This window comes from Toxotes jaculatrix, chromosome 8, assembly GCF_017976425.1.
Source record: "Toxotes jaculatrix isolate fToxJac2 chromosome 8, fToxJac2.pri, whole genome shotgun sequence".
NCBI lineage: Eukaryota > Metazoa > Chordata > Actinopteri > Toxotidae > Toxotes > Toxotes jaculatrix.
The window spans coordinates 7,881,992-7,900,860 of record NC_054401.1 but is presented as its reverse complement, the minus strand read 5'-3'; the positions used below and the strand labels follow the sequence as shown (position 1 = coordinate 7,900,860).

At 40.6% G+C, this 18,869-nt stretch overlaps 4 protein-coding genes across 4 annotated transcripts; 2 read left to right on the top strand and 2 right to left on the bottom strand.

Annotated features, from left to right (window-relative positions):
- The first annotated feature begins 260 nt into the window (after window positions 1-260).
- Window positions 261-5,801, top strand: themis2 (thymocyte selection associated family member 2). The gene is made up of 6 exons (XM_041043936.1): window positions 261-393; window positions 757-897; window positions 992-1,417; window positions 1,795-3,011; window positions 3,241-3,355; window positions 3,966-5,801. The coding sequence occupies exons 1-6, from the start codon at window positions 291-293 to the stop codon at window positions 4,076-4,078; spliced, it is 2,115 nt and encodes a 704-aa protein (XP_040899870.1). The 5' UTR covers window positions 261-290; the 3' UTR covers window positions 4,079-5,801.
- Window positions 5,802-5,874: 73 nt separating this feature from the next.
- Window positions 5,875-10,311, bottom strand: rpa2 (replication protein A2). Its single transcript, XM_041043940.1, has 9 exons — window positions 10,157-10,311; window positions 9,838-9,932; window positions 9,212-9,313; window positions 8,313-8,426; window positions 7,968-8,042; window positions 7,483-7,599; window positions 6,908-7,039; window positions 6,497-6,591; window positions 5,875-6,364 (listed from the first exon to the last, which is right to left on the bottom strand). The coding sequence occupies exons 1-9, from the start codon at window positions 10,167-10,169 to the stop codon at window positions 6,277-6,279; spliced, it is 831 nt and encodes a 276-aa protein (XP_040899874.1). The 5' UTR covers window positions 10,170-10,311; the 3' UTR covers window positions 5,875-6,276.
- An 876-nt stretch (window positions 10,312-11,187) lies between these two features.
- On the top strand, window positions 11,188-17,149 carry smpdl3b (sphingomyelin phosphodiesterase acid like 3B). Its single transcript, XM_041043937.1, has 9 exons — window positions 11,188-11,248; window positions 11,413-11,535; window positions 11,652-11,865; window positions 12,172-12,269; window positions 12,397-12,540; window positions 12,694-12,863; window positions 13,279-13,459; window positions 13,653-13,786; window positions 13,975-17,149. Exons 2-9 carry the CDS (start codon window positions 11,448-11,450, stop codon window positions 14,335-14,337), a joined length of 1,392 nt encoding a protein of 463 aa, XP_040899871.1. The 5' UTR covers window positions 11,188-11,248; window positions 11,413-11,447; the 3' UTR covers window positions 14,338-17,149.
- Window positions 15,083-18,703, bottom strand: mecr (mitochondrial trans-2-enoyl-CoA reductase). Its single transcript, XM_041043939.1, has 10 exons — window positions 18,366-18,703; window positions 17,191-17,288; window positions 16,910-17,041; window positions 16,680-16,823; window positions 16,220-16,322; window positions 15,831-15,933; window positions 15,663-15,736; window positions 15,506-15,566; window positions 15,337-15,409; window positions 15,083-15,246 (listed from the first exon to the last, which is right to left on the bottom strand). Exons 1-10 carry the CDS (start codon window positions 18,560-18,562, stop codon window positions 15,083-15,085), a joined length of 1,149 nt encoding a protein of 382 aa, XP_040899873.1. The 5' UTR covers window positions 18,563-18,703.
- Window positions 18,704-18,869: the final 166 nt, after the last annotated feature.

The following is an 18,869-nucleotide window of genomic DNA, read 5'->3' as shown; positions in this document are numbered from 1 at the left end:
ACATTTCATTATTAAGTGTCAGTCTATTTTTTTTGTTGGTGATAGTGAATTATGCTTTATACAGCTGTAATAATTTCCAATTCATAATACATAATAAAAACAGAGTTGTGTTTTTTCACGTTCTCAGTATAACTGTAAGGTCTGTGAATGCAAGAATTGTGCAAACAGCTCCTGTAACTTCCTCATTCACTTTTGTGGTTTCTGACTGACACAGCGAGCCCTTTTATGTGCTGCGCTTGTCATTCGCTATCTGCCTTCATTTTTGATCGCAGCACACTGAGAGATCAGTGATGGCAGGCATAACTGCTTTGCCACTCCAACAATTAATTGCATCATTGGACAATACTTGTCTGCCAAAAATTCTACAGGTTTGCTCTGGAGTCTATTTCCAAGGTAAGCTTTTTTATTGTTTTATTGATTGTGAGCTGAAACTGTGAGTGTAGATGAGGACAGAGTTTAGATTAGAAATTACATAAGGAGATTAGATCGCTACAAATCTTAAGGTGTCTGAGTTTCTATATTGTTTGACTCAATTTATTGCATAAATACTTTTGTTTACCAAACCAGAAGTTAATAAAGAGTGTATTTGTGAGTGAGTATTTGTTTTAGTTTAAATGTTTGTATTGTGCCTGATTAATAGTTGGAAATATTTAAAACTAGAGTATGTAAGATTGTGTCCTGGGTAAGGAAAATAGAAGAACATGTTGATCTTGATCTTTGTTCCTTCTTTGCTCTATTTCTTTCTTTGTCTTTCAGGATCAATATATGAAATTTCTGGTAGTGAAGTGTGCTTTTCTACTGGGGATCTAATAAAGGTCATTGGTATTGAGCTCCTATCCGTTAGCTGCGAAGACGTGAGCAACAATGAGAAGTTTGAGCTGCCTATCAACCACACAGGTCGGTCTGTGCAGTAAACAGGGCTATTGTGGGAATACAAAAACGTGTTCTGTAGCTGACCACTGACATGTTTTGTTTTGTCATGTTTTGTCAGGCTTGTTCAAGGTTGTTCCGGAGGAGATGGCATACAGTACAGTAGAGGAGATGCTGAGTCTGAGGCCTGTAGGCCTGGAATCCTGCCTTCCCTTCACTTTCACCAGCCGCTCCAAGCTGACCTTTGGCAATTTCACACTGGGGGTCGGGAGAGCTTTGACTGTGCTCTCCATTGAGCGGAGTGGGGTTGAAGAGGCTTATGTCCGCTGCCATGTTCAAGGACAACAGGAAGCCTCAGCTGAAGTGCGCATCCCTCTCTCTTCCCGAGGAGAATTCTATGAGTGTGAGAGCGAGGAGTGCTTCACCCTGCGGGAGATCATGTCCTCTGCCTGCCTGCGCAGTCGAAGGTTTCGTTTCGCCAACAAAACCAAATGTGAAGGGTCATTTGTCTTCAGTCCAATTTACGAGGTCCACGCCGTCATGAACTGTAAGAACATCTTACTTTTTTTTCTTTTTTATTCACAAATTATTCAAATTATCTGGATATTTTTATATAATATACCAAAATCTATGCAGTAGTAAAAGTAATTCACTCACATTACAAACTCTGTTATAATATAACACTCAAGGGGACCATTATTCTGTATAATTAGTACTTTTACCTGTGACACCTTCAGAACATTTTGATGAATACTTCTGTAGTTAAGATTTTTAATACAGTACAGAACTTCTTGTAAAGGCCCCGAATATTTCTTCCATCACTGGTAAAAAATACCAGTGTACTCTGGTTTCAGTTGATATAATTTCATAGAGTGCCTTCTCTACATTTGCAATATTGTTTCTCCCATTTTTCTTTTTGCACAGTGAGGAAGAATGTGTTGAAGTTCCCCTCCAGCTTAGAGGTGGATGTGGTCGACGTCACTGAGCTGTGTAAAGATGTAACTTTTGTGACCCCGCTCAGTCTGACAGAGGTTCTTTCCCAGCCAGATGAATCTTTCCCTGCAGTAGTGGAGATACTAGAAGGCCCAGAGACCCGCTCTCTGTTTAAGTGCAGCTGGCTTCCATCAATTAGCAAGAGTGAGCACCTGGTTTTCCACAAGAAAGGAACCACACCCATGATTTTATTATCGAGCATGAAGAGCCGGAAGGCACAGCAGTATTTTCTGGTATCTCAGGAATATGGTGGACGATTTCGGAGGCGGCCAAGAGAGTTTAATTCAGTGTACGAGCTGTATGTTGCGTCAATCCAGACACCAGGTCTGAAGGTCAGTGTGACAAGGAACTGTGAGGAAGTTGAGGAGGAGGGTCTACCTGCTCTCAGTGTGGGGGAACAGCTGGAGGTTATTCGCTGCGGAAGTATGCACTTGCCATGTGGAAGCAGCAATGAACAGAAGCAGTCTGTGGAGGCTCTTTTGTGTCAGCGTCTCCAAGAACCAGATGATGAGGATGACGATGATTCTGATGAAGAGGAGATCAAGCAGGAAGATAAGGCAGAAGAGATTTTTCTACCTCTGTACATGCAGAGTCACTTTGTGGAGGTACTGACTGATAACAAGAAGTACAGACTCAGGGACTTGGGTAAGGAGTTTAGTTTGCCATTGGATGTTAAAGTAGTGAGCCGTGATCCTGAACTTGAGACCGATCCACTAGTTGGGTTTGCATGTCTGAGAATAGAGGGGGCTATGTTAGAGCCCACCATCCAGGCAAGCTTTCTACACAACCCAGACCACTGTTTCGAAATCCCAACCCAGTGGCTCTCTATGTCTATCTCTCTCACCAAGGACCCCCTGCCATGGTCCAGCGATCAACCCCCTAAGTACCGCATGGATAGAGTTACTGAGGTGACAGACACGTTCTTTTATGAATTCCGCAAACAGGGGAACTCAGACGAGGCTCCTCCTCCGCGACCCCCAAAGCGAAATCTGTCATCTTCAGACCCTCCAAAAAAATCATCAAAACCCTCAAAGAAATCATCCAAGGCAGACAAATCCAAACATCGAGCAGATAAAAGTGTCCCAACCAAAGAGTTAGCCAGTTTGGCGCTGAATACAAAAAGAAGACCTCCGGCTCCCCCACCTCCAGTAAGTATAGCTGTTTTGAAACAGCAATTTAATATCTACTTTGGTTCAGAGAAAAGTGCACCACAGTGTAATAAATTTGTCTGAGAAAAACATTTTCTCACAATATAACTTTCAGGAAATTTCAAACGGAACAGGCACTATGCAAAGCCAAGATGCTTCCACTTTTCAATGTGGTGGAGAAGTCATGCATGTAATAAAAGGCTATTTTTGACTTCCTCTTTCTGCGCAGGATGTCTTCGATGATCAGCCTCCACCAATTGCACCCCGAAAGTACTCAGCTGAAATGACAACGGGCAAGGCTCTGCCAAACACTTACGTGAGAATGGAGGAATCTCTGAAAAAAGGTGAAACTCATGTACAGCCATGCTGGTTACTCTTAAAGGATAATTTTGGTTTCATTCTACTATGTAGTCTGATGTCACTTAAGTCCAAAAAACACTTCCTATAACTTCCCTATTTGACATGTAGTATTCCAAGCCCAAGCTCATATCTTCCAAATGAGGGTGGAAATATTTAAATATAAGTTGGAAATATGTGGTTTAATGTTTTGAAAAGTAACTTATTAACTTATTAACACAGAGAGGCACTGTAGTTTTTAAGCAAATGTTCCTTAAGCAGGAGCGTTGTTTGGGTCTGCTGTCAGCTGTGGGTTTATACACATTTGGTGCTCTAGAAAGTATTTGTGGCACCAGAACAGTGTGTGTGGGGTTGACTCAAATTAATTACAGTGCCTACGTTCATGGCAATGAAGGAACATGTCACCCACTAAAACAAATGTACTCACTGAAGTGTTTTAATACTTTCTGGACAGAAATGTAGCTCTGTGACACAAAGGAGTATGCTATATCATGTTTTGTCCACACAGACATTGATTTGTTCACAGGAAGAAAAATATGAAATAACGTGAGTACAGAATAACACTAACTGATCAAATGAATGATTCTTTTCCCCCAGAGATGTTGAGTGAAGTTGCAGCAGATGTGGACAGTGACCACGACTATGAGACAGTGGATGATCATTTGGCAACAATGATGAAAAAAGCACAAGAGAATGTCATGTACTACTAAAAATTACAGTGTGTTCTCCAACAGTGAAATATCACATATGGGCAGTGATCTGAATGAGTGATGTATTGCAGTTTTTAAGCTCTCCTATCTTGAATCCTATCCTATCCTATTTCATCTCAGTGTACCAGAGACTTTACAGTCAGCCCAAGCAACCTGTTTATCAAAGCCCAAATATTGTGTTGAAACTCATTATACTACTTAATTTCATGTTGCAGACAGTTGGCTTAACAGTAACTACAGTATACTACATCTCTGATGACCTGTGATATTGCTTGCAAGATTTAAAGCCCCCTGTGGGGCTTTTGCTGACTCATGGTAGAGAAAACTGGAGCAGGTTGCCGCTTAGATAGTTTTTCTCTTTATTTTGTGCACACTTCAGACAAAGCAAATGTTTGCTCAAAATATTTGAAGCTGAGAGAGCATCTTTTGGTGCGACACAAACTATAACACCCTTGCTTCTCATGTGGTCAGCACAAATCCTCTTCCTTCAACATTTAGTCCACAACTCAGACCACTCCTTCAGAGGCTGGAGCTTTGCCACAAGCAAACTTTGACTGAACACAGGCTACCTTTATTGTAGTATTTGTTGAAATATCACATAGTGCCTTTATATATTTTTGTTCAAACTTGTCAGAAAAGTGTTGATTTAACAGTGTGGTAATTTTGGGGGCTGTAACTTGTAGTTTTAATAGCATTATATTGTTCAGTACTAAGTATGGCTTATTCTGGAACAAAACCTCAGCAACATCCTACAGAAAAAAAAAACAGTTAAATAGAAAAACACATAAATCAGCCTAAAATTGCTAATGTTGAATCAATACGTCTTTATCTCAAAAGCAAACTGCATATTTATAAACTTCACACAGGTGGTAACAGGGTTACATTTTATTGTTTAAGAATTTAATGTTGATGTTAAACTCTTTCTGTATCTATGCAAACTCTAAACAGAAAGGGGTTAAATCAGCTCTTGCTGGAAGGCAACACATGGCTATTCGACGGCTTCTCACTTTGAGGCTGCAGAATAACCACTGTGAATAATATAGTTAATAACAGTAGATGTTCTCCCTCACACCACATCAAACTAATGTCCTGAGAGTACAATAAGGTGCTACACTTTGTATCAAAGTGTGTTCTTTTTTTTTGTCAGTTATATATTGTGGGAATGTGTTCCCAAATAAATGAATGTAGGTTCTGAAACATTTGTTGATTAATGTGTCATCACAAACTCACTGTCAAAGAGACAACACAAAACAAATTCATTACCTGTACTATCTTACAATTTTATTTTATAGATGTGTTAAGAGAGGTCTTAACACATCCAGCTTTCCCAAATGCAGGTATGTTGGCAAGTGTCTCATAAGTTACTGTGTTGTGCTATCTTGCAAGCAGCTTGTCTATTGGTGGGTTTTGTACCAATGATATCTCTTATTAAAAAACAAACACAAAAAAAACACAAAAAAAGCAAAAAAAAGTGGCTTCAGAATATACTCACACTTACAGTATATGGTTTATTCAGATTTTGTTAAAACCTGTCTAGTGTGTGAACGAGTGGGTCTCTGCACAATGCCCACTGAATTTTCCACAGGTGGACTCACAGTCACTGAGCAGACATCTAAACCATGAAATGCAAAATTCTGTTTGTTGTGATATGGCTAAAAGTGTGAAAGCACATGTAAATGAAGTATTTCTGTATTTGAATCTTAATAAATTGGCCTGTTCATCATGGAGTTGTGTGTGGACTGAAGTGGGGGAGACAGGGGAAGTAGTTGTTTTAAATGAAGGTTTAATGCAACAAAATAAGGAAACGTGAACTGTATAGAATCTATTATTAAGAGCATTGTTTTGTTTGAAAATGATACTGTAAAATGAACATGTGTCAATTATGACAAAGAGTTCCTAAACGACCAAATTGTATTTTGTATAATCTTTTAATTTTCTCATAAAGTAAGTTACATAGACAAAAATAAATTGAGTACTTACGTTTCCAAATTTTAAAATTACAAAATGCTTTACAATGGACAAGGAGGGGAAAGAGAACAGAAAAACAGTATTAACTGCTAACAACAGCTTGTTCAGCACCAACACTTTGCAAAAATAGCAGAAGCAACCTCCAGAATACAGGATGTGTAAACCAAAGATCTCACTAAACTTAAAGCGAGTGTTAGCCATCTGAACAGAGAGGGACTGTGCTGAAGTGCCTAATCATCATTATCTGTTGATTTGAAGTGGTCTTCGTCAATGGTGGAAAAGATGTGACCTTCGTTGCTTAGAAATTCCACGGCTTGCCTATAAGAGCACAATGAGAAATATGAATTGTGTTTTTGCATAAAAAGACATGTAAAAACGGAATTATTAAGAAGTCTGAGACCTCTGATTTTAACTGTCTCCACTGAGGAGTATTAAATTAACTTCTCTTACTTGATAATAGTCAGACTTATGCCACTGAGTCTCTGCTTTAGGTCCTGAATGCTGATGCCCTGCGGGTCTGGGCAGCTTCTTATCAAACTCAGCACCTTAAGAGATAAACAATGACATTACACTGCATTTTCTGTGTATGCTATTTTCATGCAATTCCAAGAATTAGTAGGAGGGGACAGAAAGTATGAGACACCGATCTGTGTGTGATGAAACGTGTGCATATGGAATAAAAAAAAAATACAAAAAGGCTTTTGGCTTAAAAGAACCGACAGTTTTTATATCTACTTAGTGTTCTTTCCATAGAGGTCACAGTGCTGATGCACACAATAATGGAGTCAGCCTTCATAAAACCTAGTGTATTCTAAAATTGTAATATTAATCATTAATCATAAATTTGTCATTTAGGCTCACCTGATTCTGGTTTGCGCTTAACCCATTGTTCGCCATGTCGTTAGCACCTGCGTAGCCCCCTCCCATCCCTCCCATGATGCCCGGCCGTGACACTGGCGTGATATTACTGCTCATTCCTCCTCCGGCCCCCAACTGAAAGAGAAACTAAGTTGTGTTGACACAGTTCCTAGTAACAGCACAAACAATACTGAAACAAAAATTCATAGAAACGTGACTCAAGCACGAAGGAACATTTGACATATGTTCCTTCACGGAAAAAAGGCAAAGGGAACTCTGCACTGTTGTTGCTCCAACAATAAACGGACCACCTTCATCTTTCAGTGACAGTGAACAACCCATGCACGCATGCTTTCACTGTCAGTGAGTACGTTTATCTCTTTCACTGCAGTAATGGTGGCGACCTTTGGGAGCACAACACAATTTAACAGGTGTTCATCTACACCCTGTCAGATTTCTTAATATTACCTTAAGCAATGTATTCTATAACTAAGGAAGTATTCATTGAAAATAATCTGACCTACTATAACAAATACAACAAAAAAAGCAGTTTGAGGTTTATGGTTAAAGCTTCTCACCATGGTCTGAGGTTTGCTGAGCACCATGTGCGCTTGGACAACCTCCAGCATGTGTGAGGTGATTTCATTCATGTCCTCAAGGGGCCTGACGCTGAACGCCACAACAGATCTGTGGTTCTGATACAGAAAGAAGACAAACACCCACACCCTCAGTCAAACCCGCTAAATTCACAAAGGAACTATGGGGAGGGGACAGCTCTGTGAAAAAGTTATCACAACCTCCTTACTGCAAGCATGCGTTTCAAGCAACATAGCAAAAACCATGTTGGTCAGCATGCCACATCCTTGTTAAATGGAACAGCATTAAACTTCGGATACATAGCACAGTAAAAAAAAAACACACACAACACAAACAACATGCTATAAATGTGAACGACAGATCCAAAACATAAAACTTTCAGAGTTTCATATGGTTATGTTTCCTCTGAAATGATCATAAAGCTTAGTTCTTGTTTCTGGAGAGAATCTCAGGACATCAAGCTCACCTGAAAAGAGCGCAGATTGCCAGACACTTTGACATAAGTGCCTGGGGGCAGGACGGTGCTGTCCACACTGGGGTCCTAAACAAATAAAAACCACAGAATAATCGCTGAGGTGCTCGAGTCCTGTAACGTCCCACATAAAAAAATCTGGTATAGCTGCAGCTTTTCAATGAGAACGAGTTGGTTATTACTTGTGGTAAAAAAGTGCGAGATTAATGCTTCACTTCAAACATTACTCTCTGCTCTAGGTCTTGTGCTTACATTTGTAATTCATTTTAATATGGTGTCTCTGCACAGCAGAATACTTTTCAAATTGTGTGCACAAGAGTGAAATGATGCCCTACTAACCTCTGTGTCTACCCACTGCTTCACATCCATGGGGGCACCTGTCATGTCATCAACCTTGTACTGGATGTTGGTCATGGATTTATCTGTGCTCCTGATGATCCCCACAATGGTAACCTATGGCACAGAACGTGAACTGGTATCAAACCGAGCGACTGGGAAAGCTAAATGGCTGCATACGTATACTTAATTAGGGTATGTCGCATAAAACAAGTGTTTTTTTTATTTATTTATCTAAAGTTACTTGAACAGTGCAGGTCGTAGGTCTTTTCTCCAACTGACCATAGTGGCCAGTTCATTCAGCATTTTATTGTTGCATTTGAAAACTATGCATCCTCTGCAACACACATAAAGCTAAGAGACAACTATTTTCACTTAAGAGAGTGAATTTAGTGGTGGGTTGTGCAGAGGTTCAATCTACATTTGAACCACATCATTAAGTACAATTCTGCATATACATACAGCCCTTCAGTGCTGAAATGAGTAGTTCATGAATCAATTAACAGTACCACAGAGAACTAATCTGACAACTGGAGAGGCAACTAATGATTATTTATATTATTGATTAGTCTGCCAATTATTATATTTTCACAGGGTCAAAGATCATGCATTCAAATTAACAGATAGTTCCCTATTATATGACAACAACAGCACTAAACCGTCACATCCAACAATCTAGAACTTGACTGACTGAAATGATGAATGAAATATCAAAACATTTGCAGGTTGCTTTTCTCTCCCTTGATTCACTGAATTAATCAGCTAATTATTTCAGCTGTACCAGCAACAATTCTGAAAATGAATTAAACACAAAATTCATTTCTCAAACAAAAATGCCAAACATCTGACAACGTTCTTTTTATATTTTGCCACCGTGAAGCCCCTCCTTTGCTTGAGCTTACCTGGGCAACTTCCACATCTCCTACTTTGAAGGCCTCATCCGCCTGAGAAGCAGACATCAGCTGAGACACTGTGCAGGGGATTATCTGTGTTGCACGGGTTCTCTACAAAGCACACAGAAATAAAGGGTTTCTGCAGGGTTCACTGATTTAAATCTTTTTAAGAGAACATTGAATGTATTCACTGTAAAGTAAGAATGGACAAAGAGACACAAAACAACCACACGGGACTCTGTGTGTCCTATTTAGGAGGGTTGGGGGGTTTGTAAATGAAATGTAAGACTTTTTAATACCTTCTAAGGTCTTTTTCTGAGGGAACTGAATTCAGTGCTTTTTTAAAAAAACTGTTCAGGACCAGCAGCTACTCTGCACACAGGGTGACTGCTGTGCCTCACCATCTGCCTGTCAGTGTTTACATCCCCACGCAGGAATATCTGCTCAAATGTGTAAAAAGGAAATAGAGGCTAAATTTATGAATCTGTTTTTAAGATTTAAGAAATTTAAGTGCATCTTCGTGGAAGAAGTTGCTATTGTTCTGACTGATGTCCAGCACAAATGTACCGCTCTAAATCTGTTTCAAACTTCCACTGAATTATAAAAAAGGTTGTCGTGCCGCCTTTAGTACAGACCCCTTTCTTCTCTCCTCCCTGGGATAACGCAGGTGATGCAAAACCTCCTGGAGACTGAGTGTAACCTCCGCCCATAGAGGACTCGCTGTACCCTCCTGAAAAAAACAAAAAACAAAAAAAAACAAAAAAGCGACAGTGGCAGTGACAGCCGAATTAAGGAACTGTTTTATTCGTCATGCTTTCTATTTGTGACTTCGCTAACTAACGTCTAACAAACAGGTGTTAGTGAGTATTCAAGCTAACGTTAGCCGCAGGCAGACAACTCCAACAAGCCCACCCGAGCACTTTATGAACACAACGGTGTAGACATCAAACTCACCCTGATTCCACATGTTGGCGTCTTGTGTTTAAGTTAATAAAATCAAATCTAATAGCTTATTGACACTGTGGAACAGGGACAACAGGGGCACGCAGGTCTGCAGACGTCTTCCTTGTGTGGTCCCGCGCCAAACTCAATGTACAGCGCATGCGCATTGCAGAAGTCCCGCGAAATTTACAATACAGGGTATATATTCGCCCTGAGTTTGGCTTGTCAGACAGTCCTCCCTCTCCGGGTGTGTGTAAATGCCGCCTTTGTCGCTATTATTAGCGAGCCCAAGTCTCAGCTATAGCCCCAACCATACATTTAGCGTACATTCGCATGAAGGTTTTGGTTGATTTGGATTATTGAGAGCGGTGCACAGCATTGGATTAAGTGTGCCTGAAAGGTAAAGCTCGGGGCTTCGATCGCATCACTCCAATGAGCGGGGCGGGCCATCGCCAGGCTTTGCTACATTCAGGTCCTGTGGGAAATATTTTCTATTTTTACGATCCACTTAACTGAGACATGTGACAACTGCTGTTTGGACGTTATATACAGCTCTGAGTACTGATGAGTAAAATGTAGGCGGCATAACATCTTAAAGATTTAATATTTTTTTATTCTAAAATGTCGACCTAATATTTATTATTTAAACGCTCCCCTGCGGTATTAACATCCCATTGTCAAAAAACAAAATACAAAAACTTTTATCCCGGAAGTACGAGGTGCACCTGAAGGTAGCATGCGCACCTCAAACCTTGCTCTGCCTTAATTGTAATATTTAAAACGTGACAAGAATGTAAACATTGAATTGCATGCCACTGAGTGCTACTGTAAACGGGGGCTTACTGATTTTACCTTTAGCCTACATAAAAATAGTTAATGTGGGATGATTCGGAAGGTACCCGGACCGCTAAATCTGATGCCTTTTTATGGTGTTCTCAAATCTGTTGCATATAAATAGAAGTTTGACTCATGGTTTACACCAGTTTACACTACACTGGGTGTGCTCTGGCTCAATATCCTAAAATTAAACAGTCTAGCGGATACTTCTCCCTTTGCCTCAGAAAAAAAAGCACTCTGACTTTTGAACTTCTTTATTATAGGCAGGTGTGGCCCATATTAGTCTATCTAATGTAGGCAGTTCGTTTGAAATCTTATCAGTACAGCTAAGGATCCAAATATATATATAGTGTCTCTCTTGCAAAGTGATAGCCTCCAAGCCAAGGATGCGTCATTAATAGCTGTATCTTATCTTTCTTTGCCTTTTATAGACTTTTCTCTCAAAGCTGTTCTTGACTTTTGACGGATGTTTGCTTTCCTCATCCAGTTCAGCATGTCCGCAGTGAAGCTGCTCCTGTCCTGTCTGCTTTTCAGGGAGGTTCATGCGCTGCCAGGTAAGTAGCAAAACAGCCAAAATAACCACCTTGTATCAGTACACTACATTCAAATGCTTCTGGAAATACTCCTGTCATAACGCAAACGTATATATATATGTGTATTTTTAATCCAGGTAACTTCTGGCACATCACGGATATGCATTGGGACCAAACATACAAACTGATCGATAATCCTGAACTGGTGTGCGCATCAAGCGGCAAACGACCCGCAGCCAATGCGGGGAGATTTGGAGACTATGCTTGTGACTCGCCATGGCATCTTATCAACTCCTCGGTGTATGCCATGAAGGATATTCTACCAGACCCCGACTTCATCGTGTGGACAGGGTATGTATCTGTTCCATGCTGACTGGAACATTTTTATGTGGCTTGTGTCAAGTCCCAAGTCCAGCTTCATAATCATCGTGTTTATGCCTTTTGTGAGATATGGTGCACTGTGGGGCACAGCTGGGTCCACTGAAACCATTCAGACTAGGTCTCCATTGTAAACTGTATTCCTGCTCTACTTTAATCGACTGTGGCCCCAAACCCTGGGGCCCGAGAAATCATCACTACCTTTCCATCACTGCTTGTTACAGCACTTAAATCACAGACTACAAGCCAGGTTTGAATAACCTGTTTTTTGCCTCTCAGAGATGACACACCACATGTCCCCAATGAGGATCTGGGAGAAGAGGCAGTGCTGAGCATTATCAGCAACCTCACTCACATCATAAAACAGGTCTTTCCACGTACGTTTGAAGTCAAGAGACATCATGTGCATTTAAGGGAAAGAACATAAGAGATCCACATTAACTTTATTGTTTTAGTATGGATTAAATAATTTTAATAATGGAAGTTCTTCATTGCCTTCCTTAGACACTAAAGTGTACTCTGCCCTGGGAAACCACGATTACCACCCTAAGAGCCAGCTTCCTGCTGGCCCAAACTACATCTATAACCAAACAGCAGAAATGTGGCAGGACTGGCTGGATCCAGAGTCCCAAGGAACATTTAAAAAAGGTGAACAGAGCCTCCTCTGATGCTCACAAATAATACAGTATGCACAACTGCTCTCAGAAGAATCAGTAAATCACAAAACACAAATTACACTTTTGGAAACATATGCCCAGTTGTGTCATGCATTTTTTTTTTTGCAATCTTACTCCTGAACAGGTGGATATTACACAGAAAAGCTGCTGAGTCGAACGGGTTTCAGGATGCTGGTCCTCAACACAAACCTCTACTATGACCAGAACAAGCTGACCCTGGACATGGATGACCCAGCGGGCCAGTTTAGCTGGGCCGATCAGGTTCTTACAGAGGCTACCAACAACAAAGAGAAGGCAAAGCATCATTTCTGTCTGTGTCTTGCAACAGGGGTTAAACTTGGGGACTTCCACTATCCTCCATTCGGCCTGCTTTTAGTTTTTTTGTCATGTTGTCATCAGTATGTGCTGAATGTTTCATTGCCATAGAGAGCAGTGAAACATTCAATGTATACTAAGTACGTCTTTCCTCTTTTTAATGCTGGTTACCATGGGGGGTAAAATAGAGAATACTTTCAGTTACACTTTATTTTATGAGTAATCATGAAAAAGAGGTTGTGAAAGAGTTTAACTTTCACAATTAGAGAGTGTTTGGTGTTCACGTCTGTCCACATTTTAACCCCTGCCTTGCAAAAAGAGTCATCAATTTAAAGTAGTACAACTCAGAAAGTGAAAATAGATTGTTTGACTTCTACATTGATTTCTCTACCAGGTGTACATCATTGGCCACGTTCCCCCAGGTTTCTTTGAGAAGAAGAGAAATAAGGCGTGGTTTACACCCAAATTCAACCAGCAATATTTGGATTTAATCCAGAAGCATCATTCCGTCATACTCGGGCAGTTCTTTGGCCATCACCATACAGATACTTTCCGCATGTTCTACAACTCAGAGGGTAAAGTCACTCTAACAATACAACCACTACAATGAGTACAAACTCTTCTCCTTGTTTTGCTTCAGTGTTGATTGATATGACTGGGATGCACAGTGAACTCTCACATTAAGAGCCAAGATGTTACACAACCTTGTGCTGTGTATAAATTTGTAATATTAGGAAAATTAGCAGGGATTCTTTTCGCTTTTTACAGGCTCTCCTATCAGCACAATGTTTCTCAGCCCAGGGGTCACACCGTGGAAAACAACGCTTCCTGGAGTCGTGGATGGTGCAAACAACCCTGGGATTCGTGTGTTTGAATATGACACCCAAACACTTCTGGTCAAAGTAAGTCAATGCCAGTCTGGAGAATTTCTATTCAAATATGTTTAGGAACCTTTTTAAGCTGCAGTATACAGCATGTTTGTATTTTAAAAGGATGTGCAAAAAAAAAGGATGTTCAACTCCCACAAAATCCTTTTAACAATTATTTATCTGGTTTCTGTTTTTAAACCACCACCTGTTTGCACAACCAGGATGTTGTGACATATTATCTGAACCTGACTCGTGCTAATGTGGCCAGTGGACGCTGGGAGAAAGAATACCGCCTCACGGAGAGCTTCAGAGTACCAGACGCCTCTCCAGCTTCCATGCACCAGGTTCTGGAGCGCATTGCTAATAGCAACTGCTACTTACAGAAGTACTACGAGTACAACTCTGTCAGCTATGACCTGACAGAGTGTAACAGTGACTGCCGTGTTGACCACGTCTGTGCAGCCAGAGAGGTAGACTTCAGCAGATATGAACACTGTCTGGAAAAAGAAGGGGCAGCCGCCATTTATGGTGGGTTGCTGCCGGTCCTCTCTGTGGCTGTAAGTCTGGTGTTGTCCAGTCGATAATGATTGTCTATCACAGATTACGTTTAAAATATATAATTGAAGCTTCAAGGTATTTTTGGATAGGAAATGACTACACTTAACAGTTTGCATCAGCGGATGTGTGTTCACTTTTTAAATTATAATTAATTATATGACATCTGTAATTTAAGTGAGTCATTCACTATATATAATTAAGCAGGAGAAAAAACAACCTTTGGCTTCAGCAATCTCGGGTGCAGCCTCTTTACCTGGGTTTATTGGTGCTAGTTAAATACTTCACTTCCAGTCAACCAAAAAAAATATGGTATTCTTGTGGCTCAAGACGAAGTACATACCATGCAACCCTGATGAAGCTCTACTGTATCTATTTAATAAACCCAGATATCAACCTTAGTTGTATGTATGTATTGTCTTAACAGAAAGAGTCAGTGCATCGGTAATATCAAAATTTCCACAACAACAAATGTGTTGATTAAAATTAACTGAACCTATTCATGTCCATTTAAATTCAATGCAATCTCTCACTAACAGATAAAGCTGCTATCAGGGTTCTATGATGATCACTGTTATCTCACACTGTTGTATAAAGATTTAATGAGTTTTTGATTACTGCCAGGAAAACCTCATAGTGTCATTTCAGAACATGACAGAAACAGGACTTTGAGCCTGCTGTGAACACACATTTATTGAGTACTGTATGTGCTTGAGCCACATATTTGTGTCTGTTAGACTTGACAGTTCACACACTATGGTGTGACCAGTTAGTTCACATGATGAGGACCTGTTTAGCTGAAGTGAAAGGCTGCATAGCTGCATCAAGAGCTTTGTTGTAGTGTTGAAGCCCCACCTCAGTGCAGGCAGGAGCTGTCAGCTTCCCCTGCTGGATGAGGGAGCACAGTTCATCCAGCATGGCTCTAAAGGCCGTTTCATCTAAGGAGAAAATTAGCACAGTTTCTCATGAAATTAATTTATAAGATGTGTATCCTGAGCTATGAAAGAGGTAACTCCATGCTGACTCACCGTTTGAGTGGTCTCTCTTCCACTGCGTGACCCAAAATCCCCGAACCTTAACATCCTTGAAAATCAGAGCACTCTGGAGAGACAAAGTTTAGTAAATGTACTGAGAAATAATGTTTTTGTGAAATTTTCTGGGAGCAAATCTGGTAGAACATAGCAAGTTTCATCTTACTACAGGGACAGTAACTGGCTGCTTGGCCATCCCGCCGTATGTCACCATAGAGCCTCCAATCCTGGAATAAATTTAAAAAATGGCATTTTATGATAAACTTTTCTCTGCAGTGTAAGGATATTATATCATGTTAAGAAAGATTATTTAAAATCCTCACTGTAGATGACGGAGCAGCTCTGTTGCACTCTTGCCTCCGACTCCATTTAATGCCAGTTTTGGTTTTGGGCATGTCTTTAAAAAAACAGGACGCATTATGACTGTGTTTATAGACTGATAGGCAGAACCACATGCTCTTTTATTTAAAGCTGCCTTCACAGCCACAGACCTTGAACAGTTCCTTAATCTCAGGACGCCTCAGAGTCTCTTCTTTGATCACATGAGTTGCTCCGATAGCCTTCAACCTGCTACTGAGCTGTGTGAACTCTGGCCTTCGAAAGGGAAAATGAAATGAGGGAGTTCATTACAGTCATAAATTCTAGCACACACATACAAAAAAAACCTCTCTTTGTTACTCTAGGAGAAAAAGATCCCACTATCTCATCGTCAGATGGCCTATTATTAGGACTGAAAATGTCCTCAGTCTCAGGGATATTTGACATGAAAGGACTTGATATACTGAGTGAGCAAGACAAAAGAGAGCTGGAGTGTAGGTGTAGTTATTTATTTACAGAAAAAAGCAACAAAAATGTGTCATTTCAGAATGACTGAGTGTACCTGTCTCGGATGACATTGATAGTGTTTAATCCTCTTGCAGCAGCAATCTGTATGACCGCCTGCCCAACTCCGCTGTTAGCTGCGTTCTGGATCACTGTATCACCTGAAAATAAAGCAGATGGCTGGAAACTATCACATGACAGCTAAAAGTACTGCACTATGTTTTTAGAGATGGCTTGTGCGGGAATACTGCATCATCAAGTTTCAGTTCAGATTTTTATTTTATCAGCACTTTGATTAGACGTGTTATCACCATGTGACTACCAGCTCGCTTGTTGATTAATGAACACACTTTAATGAGCTTTGAATGAATTTCTCCCTATGTAAGTTCATGCTGCACATATCAGCCCATAAACCTGATCAACAAAGTGGCTTTAAATTTACTGATTGAAGTTAGGACTACCTCTGAAAGTCCCATGTCTTTGGAAACACACATGCCCCTGTGTGTGGACCTGTTTACCTGGCTTAAGATCCTCAAAGTCAGAGAGCATCCTGAACGCAGTGCACGGGTTTACCCCGAGTGTGGCAGCAGACAACAAGGGAATGTTATTCGGTAGCGAGATGACATCGTCCTCAGCTAGCACTGCCTCTGTTCTCCATGTCCCTGCTCATACAAAGGCACAGAATTCATGTTGGGAGACACAATTGTGACCTTGTGGTCCCAGCCATGTAATTTTAGCTGTCACTTACCTAGACCAGCATCTCTTGGGATGACCCAGTCTCCTGTTTTGAGGGATTTCACCTGGCTGCCCACCTCTATGACCTGGGCCACCCCTTCATTGCCCCCAGCAGCTGGGAGTTCAGGCAGGATGGCATAAGTACCTGCAAAAACACTGCTAGATAAGCAACTGGTCTTCATACATCATAAAAAAGTACTATGTTTGGTTTCTTTGCTATTTTGTTCCTCATGGTATAGCTGCTTTAAACAAGTATGAGTGCTGCTGTCTGGTTATTGAGTACTAACTGGTTACCTTGAATCATGTTAATGTCAGATGGGTTGATTGGAGCTGCCAGCATTTTAACCAGGACACTCTTTGCACCTATGGGGGGCAGATCTACCTCTTCCAACCTGGCAACGAGAAAAAAAACCCAAAGAAAAGTAATCCTGAAAAGCTTTGATAACTGATGTTTGCTTAAGTCCTTTATCAACCAAAAACAAAAAACATTTGCAGCTTTCGTCTATTTTGAGTCGCTGTAAATTGATTACCACTGGAAACCAACAAGTACACTTGACCTGAAATGATCTGTTTAATTTATTAATTAATCAAGTTACCTGACAGAAGATTATTTGGCAACAGGTTTGATAATTTAGTCTGTTTTAAAGGAAAAATGAGTAAAGTATTCACAAGTTCCAGCCTTGGAGCCTTAAAGTACTTTTACAATATGACTTTGCCTGAGGTTTTCTGTGTGTTAATTAGTTGATGCACAAAAAAAATAAAAAATAAAAGCAGTTTCATAAAACACCACCTTAAAACTAGAATTTCACACTGGGTCCCTTTTCAAGACAGAGGGTTCATCATAGTTGAAATTGTACTTCAGTGGTGCAAATTTCTGATTAATCAAATTATGTAGCCACAAATGATGGATGGAGTAAACTAAACTTTTTGGGGGGCCCAGCTGGTTATCCAGCCTTGTCTGTGGACAATTCTTCAGTGTAGGTGAAGCAGTTAACCAGACATTCATTTGCCAAACAAATCAGTTAGTCTTAATCCCTGAGGCTTTTTTTCTCTCGTAAAACCTAAAAATATTGTTTGAAAACACGTCTGACAAAGTATAAATCTCACTTTTGTCTAGCTGGTGTTTTTCGCCCCCTGACGTCAGGGGGCAGTACGGAGCCTATTCCGACTTAGTGCACCATAATAAGAACTGACGAAGAAGACGCCACAGTAAAACTTACATGGACAAGCGATACAAATGTAAAATGTATGCTTTATCGGAAGAGTTTTTAAACCGTATGTTTCGGTTTTACAAGAGAAAACAGTTAAAGGCTGGAGGCTAGCTGGTTGATGTGACAAATGTACGCCTGGTTAACCACCCCACCTCCGTTAAAGAGCAGCCGCACAGCAGCGTCCCCAATATTTTCAATGGAGCCGTGGGAGAAAGTCACATATTAAATGTGATGTTAAATGTAAACAGGCGCTCTTACTGAATGACTTGAGAGGGGTCTCCGTGCTTTCTGTACAGAAGTGCCGTGCATGTTTGTGCAGAAAGTCCAGCTGAATGACTGAAGTGAGAAACGTTAGCATTATCCCTGTGTCTTGATAGTTTTAAAAGCGCAGCGGCGAAGCTTCTTCTGCAGGTTGTCTGGCTTCGTAAACAGACTGTGTGAAGTGGCAGCCACATCGCGACACAGGCGTTCGCTTCAAAATATAAAAAAAATAATGTAACGCCTCTAAGCAGTGATATTTGTCATGAGAGTGTTGCTAATGGTCCTCTCTCAGTACGGCCATATTGGAGTTTACCCATGAGCTTGTGTCATTGAAAATCTAAACAGAGAAGAGCGCCCCTGGTGGAGGAACGCGGTACTTGGCGGAAATGTCTCTGGCTCTGGGAACCATGGTGCCGTGCTGTAAAAGAGGAAATGATTGTTTTCTTCCGTATTTCACTTCATGTAGGGTAGCCCTTTGAGTTTTCATACCCTTTGTATTTC

Excerpts from the sequence above, each read along its gene's own strand:
- themis2 (XM_041043936.1), top strand. The coding sequence starts at position 291 with ATGGCAGGCATAACTGCTTTGCCACTCCAACAATTAATTGCATCATTG. Across the intron at positions 394-756 it reads CTCTGGAGTCTATTTCCAAG|GATCAATATATGAAATTTCT; the intron begins GTAAGCTTTTTT and ends TTTGTCTTTCAG. Across the intron at positions 3,356-3,965 it reads GGAGGAATCTCTGAAAAAAG|AGATGTTGAGTGAAGTTGCA; the intron begins GTGAAACTCATG and ends CTTTTCCCCCAG.
- rpa2 (XM_041043940.1), bottom strand. Across the intron at positions 7,040-7,482 it reads TCAGCAAACCTCAGACCATG|TTGGGGGCCGGAGGAGGAAT; the intron begins GTGAGAAGCTTT and ends TTTCTCTTTCAG. Across the intron at positions 6,365-6,496 it reads ATAAGTCTGACTATTATCAA|GCAAGCCGTGGAATTTCTAA; the intron begins GTAAGAGAAGTT and ends GTGCTCTTATAG.
- smpdl3b (XM_041043937.1), top strand. The coding sequence starts at position 11,448 with ATGTTTGCTTTCCTCATCCAGTTCAGCATGTCCGCAGTGAAGCTGCTC. Across the intron at positions 13,460-13,652 it reads CATGTTCTACAACTCAGAGG|GCTCTCCTATCAGCACAATG; the intron begins GTAAAGTCACTC and ends CGCTTTTTACAG. Across the intron at positions 13,787-13,974 it reads CCCAAACACTTCTGGTCAAA|GATGTTGTGACATATTATCT; the intron begins GTAAGTCAATGC and ends TTGCACAACCAG.
- mecr (XM_041043939.1), bottom strand. The coding sequence starts at position 18,562 with ATGTGGCTGCCACTTCACACAGTCTGTTTACGAAGCCAGACAACCTGC. Across the intron at positions 15,567-15,662 it reads GAGCTGCTCCGTCATCTACA|GATTGGAGGCTCTATGGTGA; the intron begins GTGAGGATTTTA and ends AATTTATTCCAG. Across the intron at positions 15,247-15,336 it reads GAAGAGAGACCACTCAAACG|ATGAAACGGCCTTTAGAGCC; the intron begins GTGAGTCAGCAT and ends TTTTCTCCTTAG.